The following is a 14,555-nucleotide window of genomic DNA, read 5'->3' on the forward strand; positions in this document are numbered from 1 at the left end:
GCGCTTTCAGTTTAGCGCGAATGCTTCCATCTATCCACGGTTTCTAGTTTGGGTAGGTTTTAATAGTCACAGTGGGAACAACATCCCCTATACACTTCCTGATGAACTCAATGTTATTATCTGAGTCAACCCGGAACATATCCCAGTCCGCGTGATCAAAACAATCTTGAAGCATGGATTCCGATTGGTCAGACCAGCATTGAATAGACCTTGAATTGTAGAGTTACCACACATGACTGTATTTGTTAGTGACAGGTGGCTGTTGAAGTCCTTCATTGTCAGTCCTGTGGCCTACACCAAGTGAGTTCCGAGATGAATATTATAATTTCAGCTGAACCATTACATATAAGGCCTTATACAGTGGCCTCAAACTCATAGTTTACAGGCCACATCAGGCCTGCAAGTAGGGTTGCAAAATTCCCTTTTTTCCCCCCAGTTATCTTCCAATCAGCATTTCTGGAAAACTTGCCAGAATTTCACAACCCTAACTGTAAATCACATTATGCTGGCTTGCAAAGTGACATGTAATTACTTTTGAAATCTAGCCAACATTAGGCTATCCTACTGTTGAAATGTGTATTCCCCGGCAACCTGCATTCATAATGACTGCCAGGGTTAGGAACAGTGTGAGGAAATTACCTAAGCTGTTTAAACTGGTATAACCATTTCAGTAACCGGTGCAAAAATTTTATGATTGGATTAGTTCAGATTCGTTTTTTATCTTTGTGTAGCATAACATTAATTCAATCAATCACTCAATGCAAAATCACAAATATTAAAAACAATTCCCCAAAAATCTACCTGCAGTAGAGCATGCTGGGAAAAAAGTGAATTTGTTATCCTATTTTATAAAACATTTAGTTGGTGTGACTTCTCATCTAGTTTCATTGACGTCAACATTGAGTTAAAAATGCCTTACGGTGAGTTTACAGTGAGACGTTATCCATGTGCTCTATCTCTCACCTGAACACTGCACCTGAGAATAAATGAATGCTGCCAGACGCGTTTGTGGCAAAAGACATCCTGCGGGGACGGGGGCTGGGATTAAAAATAAAATAAAAAAATAGATATAAATATAGGACAAAACACACTTCACGACAAGAGAGACAACACAACACTACATAAAGAGAGACCTAAGACAACAATCTAGCAAGGCAGCAACACATGACAACAACATGGTAGCAGCACAAAACATGGTACAAACATTATTGGGCACAGACAACAGCACAAAGGACAAGAAGGTAGAGATGGCAATACATCAAGCTAAGCAGCCACAAATGTGAGGGGAACCGGTTAACCACTTGGTAAGCCGACTATTCATCCGCCCAAATATTTTAATTATTTATGTTTTCTGGAGGTTTTCTTTGCAGTGTCTGGCGACCAATGTAGGCATATGACTCCTCATAGCCTACATAAACAATTACGCATCACAATAATGCATTTGTCTAACTTTGTTGAGCTCACACCTGGATGACAATGAATAAAGGAATGAGGGAATGAAGGAATTAATGAAACCTTTATAGGATGTCGCCACAGAATCCTTTTCACAGAATGAAATAGAACATTGTGATATTATTCGTATGACTGTCACAATCAGGATGTAATCATTTGAGTACAGAACTCTCAAGATATGAACAGTCCATAACTCTACAAACACAACTAGGACAGCAACTTTTCACCGAAATAGTTGTTTACTTGTAACCCCCTGAAAATGTACTTTCAAATAGGGTACGGAGAACAATTGAATGTCAGCTGAGAAAATTAAAATACAAATTATATCTAAAGAGAGAATCTAATCAAATTGTAGGCCTATTTGTCACAGGCGCTAAACCTACAACAGGAGTAGACTTTACTGTCAAATGCTCACTTACAAGCTCTTTCCCAACGATGCAGAGTAAAAAATAAATAAAAAACACAAGAGGAATAAAATACACCAGAAAAGCTATACGGTGCCTTTGTTACATTACAGCCTTATTCTAATATGGATTTTTTTTTAATCCTCAGCAATCTACACACAATACCCCATAATGATAAAGCGAAAACAGGTTTTTAGACATTTTTGCACATTTATTAAAACTTAAAAACAGAAATAACTTATTTATATAAGTATTCAGACCCTTTGCTATGAGACTCGAAATTGAGCTCAGGTGCATCCTGTTTCCATTGATCATCCTTGAGATGTTCCTACAACTTGATTGGAGTCCACCTGTGGTAAAGTCAATTGATTGGACATGATTTTGGAAAGGCACACACCTGTCTATATAAGGTCCCACAGTTGACAGTGCATGTCAGAGCTAAAACCAAGGCATGAGGTCGAAGCAATTGTTCGTAGAGCGAGTGTCGAGGCACAGATCTGGGGAAGGGCACCAAAGACTTTCTGCAGTATTGAAGGTCCCCAAGAACACAGTGACCTCCATCATTCTTAAATGGATGAAGTTTGGAACCACCAAGACTCTTCCTAGAGCTGTCTGCCCGGTCAAACTGAGCAATCGGGGGAGAAGGGCCTTGGTCAGGGAGGTGACCAAGAACACGATGGTCACTCTGACAGAGCTCTAGAGTTCTTCTGTGGCGATGGGAGAACCTTCCAGAAAGACAACCATCTCTGCAGCACTCCACCAATCAGGTCTTTATGGCAGAGTGGCCAGACGGAAGGCACTCCTCAGTAAAAGGCACATGACCGCCTGCTTGGAGATTGCCAAAAGGCACCTAAAGATTCTCAGACCATGAGAAACAAGATTATCTGGTTTGATGAAACCAAGATTGAACTTTTTGGCCTGAATGCCAAGCGTCACGTCTGGAGGAAACCTAGCACCATCCCTACGGTGAAGCATGGTGGTGGCAGAATCATGCTGTGGGGATGTTTTTCAGCGGCAGGGATTGGGAGACTAGTCAGGATCAAGGCAAAGATGAACTGAGCAAAGTACAGAGAAATCCTTGATGAAAACCTGCTCCAGAGCTCTCTGGACATCAGACTGGGGCGAAGGTTCACCTTCCAACAGGATAATGACCCTAATCACACAGCCAAGACAACGCAGGAGTGGCTTCGGAACAAGTCTCTAAATGTCCTTGAGGTGCCCAGCCAGAGCCCGGACTTAAACCTGATCGAACATCTCTGGAGAGACCTGAAAATAGCTGACAGAGCTTGAGAAGATCTGCAGAGAAGAAGGGGAGAAACTCCCCACATACAGGTGTGTAGAAGCTGTAATCGAAGCTGTAATCGCTGCCAAAGGTGCTTCAACAAAGTAATGAGTAAAGGGTCCGAATACTTATATTATACTTATATGTAATATTTCTGATTTTTATTTCTATAAATTAGCAAACATTTCTAAAAAACTGTTATTATTGTGTGGAGATTGATGAGGGGGAAAAAACTATTGAATCAATTTTAGAATAAGGCTGTTTCGTAACAAAATGTGGAAAAAGTCAAGGGGTCTGAATACTTTCCGAAGGGAGTACCAGTACCATATCAATGTGCAGGGGTATGAGGTTGATATGTAGGCAGAGATAAAGTGACGATCGGGATAGATAATAATAAGAGTAAAAAAGCAAAAAACAAAGTAGCAGGAGCGTATATAATGAGTGTACGTATAAATATGTGAAAGTGAGTGTGTGTGTTTGTCATCAGTATGCGTGTGTGTATAAGTGTGAGATGTTTAGTGTAAGTGTGTGTGGGTAGAGTCTCGTGAGTGTGCATGGAGTCAGTGCAAAATAGAGACAATGCAGATAATCCGGGTAGCCACTTGATTAGCTATTCAGCAGTCTTATGGTTTAGGGATGAAAGCTGTCTCGTAGACTGTTGGTCCTAGACCCTATGCTCTGGGACCACTTGCCTGATGGTAGCAGAGAGAACAGTTTATGACTTGGGTGGCTGACATATTTGGCAATTCTTCGGGCCTTCCTCTGACACTTCCTGATATGTACTGGGCCGTCCGTATCACCCTCTGTAGCACCTTGCGGTCGATGACGGTGCAGTTGCCATACCAAGCAGTGATGCAGCCAGTCAAGATGCTCTCAGTGATGCAGCTGTAGAACTTCCTGAGGATCTGAGGGCCCATGACAAACCTTTTCAGCCTCCTGAGGGGGAAGAGGCGTTGTCGTGTGCCCTCTTCACGACTATGCAGTTGTGTGTGGAGCATGTTAAGTTCTCATGATGTGGAAGCTAGGAACTTGAAGCTCTCAACCCGCTCCACTACAGCGCCGTCGATGTGGATTTTGAGTGGAAATAGCTATGATATCTAACATGTTAAATTATGAACAATTTGTCCCAGGTAATTGTTGGCTGTGTTTTTGTTTGTTGTGATGTGCCAAATGCCTTTTAAGTGTTACATTTACTGTTATGGGCTAACCGTAATATTTGTCTGTACGTTTTTCAGTTGACACTATCAGAAAGTGTTTTGAGCATTGAGAAAGAAAGTTAATTAAAGTTGTCATCCTTGCAAATGTGCTTTGTTTTTCACTGAAACCGTAAGTACTTACTATCTAATAAGAGTGAGCACACTAACTGCAATAAACACGATTGGCAAGTATAATAGCATTGCGGGTTTTCAGTAAGAAGTGAGTCTTCCAACGCACAAATTGAACTCAAGAGAAGAGCTATGAGAAGCACCTGCCTGTCTGGTGCTGCAGACCAGGCCCATGATTGATGGAGGTGGTCCACACTAGCACAGTTTACTGAAGTTTCACACCTAATCAAATATTTGCTTTTGTAGTTTAATTATTTTCTTTACACAGTATATCTTAGTTAAAACAAAAAAAACACATATTTAGCTAAATAAAGGGAGTTAGAAGTGCCCCGGGATTTATAACACCTCCAACAATTTTTCACCTGGAACCTTAATACATTGCAATAGCGCAGCTTTCCGAGTGGGTCCGTGCTATCTGGGATCATTGGGACTTCCAAGGGACGTGCCAAGGAACCCAGACAGCAATGACCATTCCGAGTGAGCACTTTCACATCATTCACACATTGTTGTCATCAGCATCACATTTGATGTGATAGGGGTGTAAAGTGATTTACAAAATATAGTTAACAAAACGTAGACGAGGAATTAATGTCGGAGTGTGATTGAGGAACCACTTCCCCCTAACTGTGTTTTACAGCATCCAAATGGTAAGTGCCAAATGCCATCAACAAACGTCATGTCCTAGCCAATGTTTGCTAGTAACATGGCATCAGCAACAACAATAACTGATGCAGTACTAGCTAACGTCTTAAACTTCTACAGTCATGCTCATGTTTTTAGTACCAGCATCTGATCATCCTGGATGTTGGAAACAGTGCTCAAGTGCATGCAGCTTTCTTGGTGCACCTGGATCTTGCTGAACTAAAGGTGAGTCGATCATGAATTGGATCCACGATCAACTAACAGTGTTCTGCATCATCAAAACCCTGTAGACCTCTCAGGTGAGTTCTACCGATGATATCCGTTAGATAAACCGAGGCTATATAAAATGTCAACCTGTTATTAGCCAGGGTACCTAGTGCCCGTGACTCATGCCCCGTGACTGTGCCCACATTAGTTAACCGGCGAATCATCTCTGTCCTTTTCACTATACTGCGTCAGTGTAAAGACGTGAGTTGTGTGGGGTGCTCTGAGCTGCGACTGGTGTTGCCGGAGGGAAGGGAGAAGGATGGAAAATCCCAGACGGTGCCCCCACTACCTGAACACAGAGGCCTGAGCCACAGATGGTGAAATAAGACTGGGTGTTTTTATTGAATAACCACCCCGTTATAAGACCTCTAAATGCAGGGAAGGTTTAAAGGAATGAATGTGTACAAGAAGACAACATAAGACTGATGCAATACTATACCGAGAATGGCAAAATTGGCAACACTTGCGGAACACCCGCGGATAATGACCGCACCCCCAAAGGATGTAGGCGAACTGAAACTGGAGTGTACCTACAGTGTATTTTCTTCATAATTTGGTCCATCTCTGACCTCTTCTCCTCCCTCTCCTAATATGCGGTCAGTGCTGGTCAGAGGGTCGACCATGCTGCTGTGTGTGGTGGCACCTGACTCCAGCCTGGTGTACCAGAGGATGTGTGACGGCCTGCTGACCCCTGTACTAACCGTGGGCATCCAGGACCAGGGCCGCCGGCAGCACCGCAAGAGACGCCAGCAGGAGTGAACCGCAGGAGAACCAAAGTGACTATGGAAGTGACCGCTGCGTTCTCATTATTCATTCCGCAATGAACCACAGGAGACAGGGACCGTTAGTAGACGGCTATGGTCTGGTAATGAACACTGCAGTGACCAGAAGTGAACCACAGACTGACTGGCAGGCTGTTGTGGTCTCGTAATGATGAACCAAAGTGCACCTGGGAGATTATTGTTGAGAATTTGCCAGTGTTTTCCCTACCTCAAATTTGTCAGGGAGGGCCTCCCTAGCCTAGCTTTCATTGCTTCCTACCTGAACTGTTTTTGGGAACCAGGGCATAGCAACTTTGATAGGGTCAACAGCTAGCCTACCAGACCTTTACATCAACAACATAGCTCAGGCAGTAGGAAGCTCTCTCATCCATTTATATGCAGATGATAGTCTTATACTCAGCTGGCCCCTCCCCGGATTTTGTGTTAAATGCTCTACAACAAAGCTTTCCTAGTGTCCAACAAGCTTTCTCTGCCCTTAACCTTGTTCTGAACACCTCCAAAACAAAGGTCATGTGGTTTGGTAAGAACGCCCCTCCCCCCACAGTTGTGACTACTACCTCTGAGGGTTTAAAGCTTGAGGTAGTCACCTCATACAAGTACTTGGGAGTATGGCTCGACGGTACACTGTCCTTCGCTCAGCACATATCAAAGCTGCAGGCTAAAGTTAAATCTAGACTTGGTTTCCTCTATCATAATTGCTCCTCTTTCACCCCAGCTGCCAAACTAACCCTGATTCAGATGACCATCCTACCCATGCAAGATTACGGAGCCATAATTTATAGATCGGCAGGTAAGGGTGCTCTCGAGCGGCTAGATGTTCTTTACCATTCGGGCCATCAGATTTGCCACCAATGCTCCTTATAGGACACATCACATCACTACACTCTATACTCTTCTGTAAACTGGTCATCTCTGTATGCCCATCACATTCTGTTAAAGGTCCCCAAAGCGCACACATCCCTGCGTCGCTCGTCTTTTCAGTTCGCTGCAGCTAGCGACTAGAAAGAGCTGCAACAAACTCAATCTCAATCTCTTCATTCAAAGACTCAATCATGGACACTCTTACTGACAATTGTGGTTGCTTTGGGTGATGTATTGTTGTCTCTACCTTCTTTCCCTTTGTGCTGTTGTCTGTGCCCAATAATCTTTGTACCATGTTGTGCTCCTGCAATGTTGTGTTGCTACCATGTTGTTGTCATATTGTTTTGCTACCATGCTATGTTGTCATGTGTTGCTGCCATGCTATGTTGTCGTCTTAGGTCTCTCTTTATGTAGTGTTGTGTTGTCTCTCTTGTCGCGATGTGTGTTTTGTCCTACATTTTTATTTATTTCCCATCCCCGCAGGAGGCCTTTTGCTCTTTGGTAGGCCGTCGTTGTAAATAAGAATTTGTTCTTAACTGACTTACCTAGTTAAATAAAGGTTCAATAAAAAAATTTAATTTAAAAAAAGCCTACATAAAATATAACAGACACTGAGGCTGCGAAAATCTGAAATATGACGGAAATTTTAAGACGGTCATAACCGCCTTCACAGGGTGCTACAGTCTCTGTGGGCCTGAGGGTTTGTGTTTTAACTTCTCTGACAATTGACAGACAATCGATCATCAAAGACACTGTGAAATGCAGTTGGACATTACCCCTGAGAGGATTCATAAAGTTGTCTGGAATTGAATTAAATGTCCATACAGTACCTCCATTAAGCAACAGGTTAATGTAGCAGACTGCAGTAGGCCACTACCAAATGGCACCACTCAGAACTTGTACAGTCCACTGTGAGAGACTAGCTATAATAACTGTAACACGACGTTTTGTTGTGTGACGTCTCGCTACCCATTTACTTCCCATTTTTAAACTGTAGAGGGCAGCATTAAACCTACCGTGGATGCTTCATTTATATCATTGCTACGCCATCATTTGACATTGACAGATAAAGACTATAGTAACAAAAAACGTGGCTGTGCCTGGTCATCATTAGGTAATAGTAACACCACAAGAACTGTATGTGCAACCATTCTGTTGGACAAATTATATTACGGTGACCTGAAAACATTTCTTGTTTTTTTTATTTGACTATAATAAAAAATTAAAAACATTTGAACATGAAAAACAAGCACACAAAAATGACCATGACAACAAATGCAAAGACCGTTGCATGATCTTTGCTCCTAATACAGTATACTGCCTGTAGATGTAACACTGAGGTGGTCTTATTAACAGGTAAGAAGAACAGATAGTGACAGTAGGGTGCTAGGGAAATAACCGTGTGTGTGTACACAAACGGTAGAACAAAGCCTAATGAAGAGGTAGGCTCTCCTACAAAAGACAATGACTAGAACACTTCAACCCTGAGCATTAAAATTAAAAAATTATACCCTACATGGTGAAGTAAGAAGACATAGATAGACTATGAATCGCATATGAACATACTGTAGAAAAGAAGATTCAAAAAGTGTCTTGGAATGCAGGAAGTAAGTAACCCCGGTTTCCCCTCCAAGGGTGTGTTCATTGGGGTGGCCCGCTTTGAATGTTGCAGATAGATATACACTACATAGAGATAATGATATAATGCAATGATAAGGATCATCAGCAGCTGTATTCGTGTTTCTATCTGCAATGCTCAACGTTTCAGCCACCTGGATCGCATTCATTAGGGAACACTGTAGAAAAAACATTTTGCTATGGAAAATGTCAAGTGCCGCTTCTTATTCGAAGGCCCTCCCTGTTTCAGGACGTTTTCTTCCATTTGGTGCCTAATGAATACGACCCCTGGAATAATTCCCAGATTCATTTCCCTCCGCTCTCCATTACCTCCACTGTTCATAATCCAATCAGAATCAGATAAGGATTGACAAATGTTCTTTGAGACCGATACCATCATGGTTATTGGTCGTGGCTTTAGTCAATCCATGGGTTCAAAATGACTGGAAGTCCAGTGTCTTTTAACGGACCACAGTCACAGAGTCTAGAGCAGCTGCTGTACTTAGTGTGCAGGGTAACCATGGCGACAGACTTGGAGAGTTGTTCAAAATTATACGCCTGGTGCATGGAAGTAGTCCCAGCCATGACTTGTAACATTGCTCCTTTGGGGGGGAAAACATTGTCGCAATGGACTCAAACATCTGTTACGGGGAGACGGTTGTAGATATAGACAGTGTGGTAAGCAAAGGTGCTTGAGGGTCAACGTGTCTCCCACTCCATCCACGAAATGGGCCAGTCCAAAAGGAGGAGGGGTCATTGGGTAAGGTATATGTGGTACAGTCTGTCCATGCCATTGGAAAAATCCAGTGGAGGGGGAAATTGGAGGATGGGCTCATTGTAATGGCTGGAATGGAATGGCTCATCGTAATGGCTGAAATGACACCAGCCTCCATTGGATAAATCCTTCCTCTCAGGGGAGCAGATAGCGGACCTCAGTGCTATGTCATATCCTCTTCCTCTGAGCAGTAGTCCTGCCCCTGAAAAAGCAAAGCAGAAGATGGAGTTGTCCCCAGACACTGCCCCCCCCCCACACACACACACACACACACATGATTTCAGATCTGCCCCAGATCAGTTTGGCTCTCTTGCCAACCCCTAAGGTCATTGTCATGCCAAAGTTAACAGATCTGGAACCAGGCTCTCTCTCCTCACCTTTTCTATCTTCTCATCCAGCATCCTGAAGAACTCTTGCTGGCTCTCTGAAGAATGGATACTGCGGAGAAAGAAATGAGTCATTCACACTAAAGGGTTATGGTCAGTTGCATTTAAACTCTGTTAGTTCAGGGATGGAAAGGGACAACAAACACTGAATTAATTTGTGTCACGATGACAACAAAAATAGTTAGTTCAACTCACTGTGTCTTCCCATTGCCATTTGATCCTGTGTCATCTGTGCGTTGGACCCTAGTGAGCAGGGCAGTTTTCTCCTGAAACACACAGGGGGCCATCATACATCACTGGCAGAATAAGTTTGTAAGTGTACAGTATGTAGGTGTAGAGGTTTACCCTTGACTAACTTCCCTTACTAACTTTTTGAGGCTTCATAAAAAATAAATTCTGGCAGTTCTCACCGTGCTGTCCTGGTTGCAGGTGTTCAGTCTGTCCTCTTCTCCATTGATATATTTGACCTTTTCCACTCCTTTTTTGTACTCGTCTGTAAAAAAACACAAAAAAACAGTGAGCTATATAGGAGGATTTGGCGCTAGTACTACAAATGAACACATCCCTTTCAGTCCGACTCCTGATGCAGAAGCTAAACGCAGTGTAGATGAGAACGGGTGGGTCTTATTAACGTTGGCATGCATTAGCCAAGTTGCAATAAAGACTTTCTAACTTTTCTACACGTGAGTACCTCTATAGTTCTTATGCGATTGTTAACACTACCAGCGACATCAACTTATTTGTGCTTGTGACAATACATTTTTACTTGATAGCTCCATGCTTCGGATTAGAGCATGACTGGAATTAGAGCAGCCACTCATGATATTCCCGATCCATTAGATTGATCAGGAATCGACTGTTCATCCGGATATGAGGAGAGGAGCTGCAGTAATCAGTAGAATCCAGGTCAATTGTTCTTTCAGTCCAATACTTGACAAAAATAATGACTTTATCAAATTAACAGTTGAAAGAAAATCCCCCTCCTATTGACTCTGTACCGGTTACCCCCTTTATATAGTCTCGCTATTGTTATTTACTGCTACTCTTTAATTACTTGTTACTTTTTTTTCTTATTCTTATCTGTATTTTTTAAAACTGCATTGTTGGTTAGGGGCTTGTAAGTAAGCATTGCACTGTAAGGTTGTGGATACCTGTTGTATTGAGCGCATGTGACAAATAAAATTTGATTTGATTGTAAAGACTATAACCTTGGTAACTGTGTTATGAGCACTTACATGTTAACTGTCTTGGAACTGTGGATAGCATGCTTGGGACCGAATGGTTTAGATGTATGACTCTCCTCTCGGATTACTCCCTGTTGTTGCTGCACTATCATTAGCAGCACCACCAGCCACTATTTAAGTAAAGCATGTGGGTAGGTATGCTAGTACTCAGTGTGTTGTAAACTCAGCAAAAAAAGAAACGTCCTCTCACTGTCAACTGCGTTTATTTTCAGCAAACTTGACATGTGTAAATATTTGTATGAACATAACAAGATTCAACAACTGAGACATAAACTGAACAAGTTCCACAGACATGTGACTAATAGAAATGGAATAATGTGTCCCTGAACAAAGGGGGGGGGGGGGGGTCAAAATCAAAAGTAACAGTCAGTATCTGGTGTGGCCACCAGCTGCATTAAGTACTGCAGTGCATCTCCTCCTCATGGACTGCACCAGATTTGCCAGTTCTTGCTGTGAGATGTTACCCCACTCTTCCACCAAGGCACCTGCAAGTTCCCGGACATTTCTGGGGGGAATGGCCCTAGCCCTCACCCTCCGTTCCAACAGGTCCCAGATGTGCACAATGAGATTGAGATCCAGGTTCTTCGCTGGCCATGGCAGAACACTGACATTCCTGTCTTGCAGGATATCCCGCACAGAACGAGCAGTATGGCTGGTGGCATTGCTGGAGGGTCATGTCAGGATGAGCCTGCAGGAAGGGTACCACATGAGGGAGGAGGATGTCTTCCCTGTAATGCACAGCGTTGAGATTGCCTGCAATGACAACAAGCTCAGTCCCATGATGCTGTGACACACCACTCCAGACCATGACGGACCCTCCACCTCCAAATCGATCTCGCTCTAGAGTACAGGCCTCGGTGTAACGCTCATTCCTTCTAAGAAAAATTGTGCGTTCCTGGTGTAACTCGGGCAGTTGTTGTTGCCATCCTGTACCTATCCCGCAGGTGTGATGTTCGGATGTACCGATCCTGTGCAGGTGTTGTTACACGTGGTCTGCCACTGCGAGGACAATCAGCTGTCCGTCCTGTCTCCCTGTAGTGCTGTCTTAGGCGTCTCACAGTACGGACATTGCAATTTGTTGCCCTGGCCACATCTGCAGTCCTCATGCCTCCTTGCAGCATGCCTAAGGGACCCTGGGCATTTTTCTTTTGGTGTTTTTCAGAGTCAGTAGAAAGGCCTCTTTAGTGTCCTAAGTTTTCATAATTGTGACCTTAATTGCCTACCGTCTGTAAGCTGTTAGTGTCTTAACGACCGTTCCACAGGTGCATGTTCATGAATTGTTTATGGTTCATTGAACAAGCATGGGAAACAGTGTTTAAACCCTTTACAATGAAGATCTGTGAAGTTATTTGGATTTTTATGAATGGTCTTTCAAAGACAGGTTCCTGAAAAAGGGACATTTTTTTGTTGTTGCTGAGTTTATGTCAAAACATTCCCAAAATGTGTACGAAATGTAACAAATGAAGCTAACATTCTATTTTTCACACAAGCATATCTGTTTATTCCATTTGGCCGACACTTTCATCCAAAGTGACTTACAGTCATCTGTGCATAAGCCTACATTTTAAGTACGGGTGGCCCCATCAGGAATTGAACCCACAACCCTTAGCATGGTAAGCGCCATGCTCTACCGACTGAGCCACACAGTAAAATATTGTCCCATATGAACGTTCTGCACGTCTGAACATTCAAAACATTCATTAACCCTCCAGAATAGGCCTGTACAGGTGAATGTGTTCCCAGTACTGACCGGAAAGAAGGTCCCCATTGCTGTAGGCTTTACTGCGGCCCTCCTCACCACTTGGCACTGCCGACACCTGCTTGGCCGAGGTGCAGCCCATCTCCTTACCCGCTTTCCTCCTCACCCACGCACATCACAGGCTGACCTAGAGGACGGAAGGGATGGAGAGAGATTGGTTAGATAGGGAGAAGGAGATTTTAAGGATATTAAGGATGAGGAAGTATCTGCCCTTGTGTCAGTGGCAACGCGTCTAGAAGCATTCCACCCAAATGAATGATCCACCATGATTAATAAAAAAAAAAAATGTTTTTATCATAAATATCTAAGAATAACGCACTGGCCAAGGCCTTTCACTAAGCCTGCCTAGTTTAGCGATGCGCAGTTGAGATCTACAATCACAACACACGATCGTACCAGCTGCACCTCACACAATAGGCCATTCAAAGGCGCTCGCGATGCCAATGGTGCCAACGCACCGTATAATCTCCTGCGAACCGGTTAGATAGTTGGGCAGCAGTGAATGGGGGGACGTGACAATTAAGACTATGCGTTCGTGACCCAATCAATTTACCGTCCAAGTCTTGACATGGTAGACCGAGAGAGTATGCAAATAATAGCTTGCTGTGTGTGCTATTGCGGCATTGTGGTTGTTAGTCAACAGCAGATACATTTTCATAGATAAGCCCTCGAATGGAGACTGGTCTAACGACCTGATTATTATTGGACAGACGGGTCTCTGGTTGAGCGCACTGATCTGATGAGCTGTGTCCAGCTGCGGTGTCAGCTGACCGATTGGACTGTCATCACGTTTCGATATTCTACTGAATTCTACTGAGTTAGTGCGATGACATTAGAAAGCTATATGAAAATGTAGGCTATGTTATCATCATGCTATTTCAGTGCATCGATGATGCTATCAATTGAGCTTTATTTATAGGCAGGCGGCTGGCAGCATCCATTGCTATTTCATTTCATAACCGAAAACTGAAAAAACGGCACCAATATTGACTTGAATATCATCGAAAAACTGAAGGCGGCTGAATTTTTGCTATTGACTATAATAAAAGAAAATGCAATAGTGCAATAGAGCAATAGAGCACGGTTTCAATGCACAACGATTCCCTATACAAAGATCCAGGCAACATCCACAAACAAACAAAACGACTGGACCAATACAAATATCCAATGTTATTCCAAGTACAAACATGAGCAAATTTACCATTTTTTACAGGATCTGTCCATGGTTCTGCCTGTATTGGTTCTTGGAGTTTCGACCGGCTTCAAACGACAGGCAACCGCATCGGGGAGAGCATCTGCATCTCTCAATACACCGTCAGACATTAGCAATCGAGATGCTATCTGCCTGGCTCACTGTCTGGTCCGGTCTGGAGAATAATTAGTGAAAGTGATGACACAAATTGTAGTTTCTTGATGATTTTCAGATATTACCCAGAACATAAAAAAAAAAAATGTAATCGAGTCTCATGAGACTTAACTATATTCTAATATTATGGCTGAAAGAACATTCACATAAAACATCTGACTTGTGTGTCGTTTCGGTGGAAAGAGCTTTGTGGGTCAATTGTGGGGATGCTGGGTATCAGAAATGTCCGGTGCAAGAGAGTCCGTTTGAGGTTGCCAGGTTTCGAGCAGTGCAGAAAGTGTTATGCTGACGCAGTGAGGAAATTCTCCATGGTCATTAATTGTACCTCATAGATGGAACGGAAAACCCAGAAGATTGATGAGGTAATAGCAGCAGCAGAGTAGTTTTGGGTGT

General features: G+C 43.1%; 1 protein-coding gene across 2 annotated transcripts; it reads right to left on the bottom strand.

The window, feature by feature from the left end:
* Positions 1-8,199: 8,199 nt before the first annotated feature.
* On the bottom strand, positions 8,200-14,165 carry LOC139551053 (uncharacterized protein C1orf21 homolog). Of its 2 annotated transcripts, none has more exons than XM_071362403.1 (6): positions 13,998-14,165; positions 12,788-12,923; positions 10,204-10,286; positions 9,989-10,059; positions 9,785-9,845; positions 8,200-9,609 (listed from the first exon to the last, which is right to left on the bottom strand). In XM_071362403.1, exons 2-6 carry the CDS (start codon positions 12,876-12,878, stop codon positions 9,571-9,573), a joined length of 345 nt encoding a protein of 114 aa, XP_071218504.1. In that variant the 5' UTR covers positions 12,879-12,923; positions 13,998-14,165; the 3' UTR covers positions 8,200-9,570. The 2 variants fall into 2 exon arrangements, with proteins under 2 accessions (XP_071218504.1, XP_071218505.1); XM_071362404.1 differs by lacking the exon at positions 13,998-14,165 and adding an exon at positions 13,350-13,453.
* Positions 14,166-14,555: the final 390 nt, after the last annotated feature.

This window comes from Salvelinus alpinus, chromosome 23 (assembly GCF_045679555.1).
Source record: "Salvelinus alpinus chromosome 23, SLU_Salpinus.1, whole genome shotgun sequence".
In the NCBI taxonomy this organism is placed as follows: domain Eukaryota; kingdom Metazoa; phylum Chordata; class Actinopteri; order Salmoniformes; family Salmonidae; genus Salvelinus; species Salvelinus alpinus.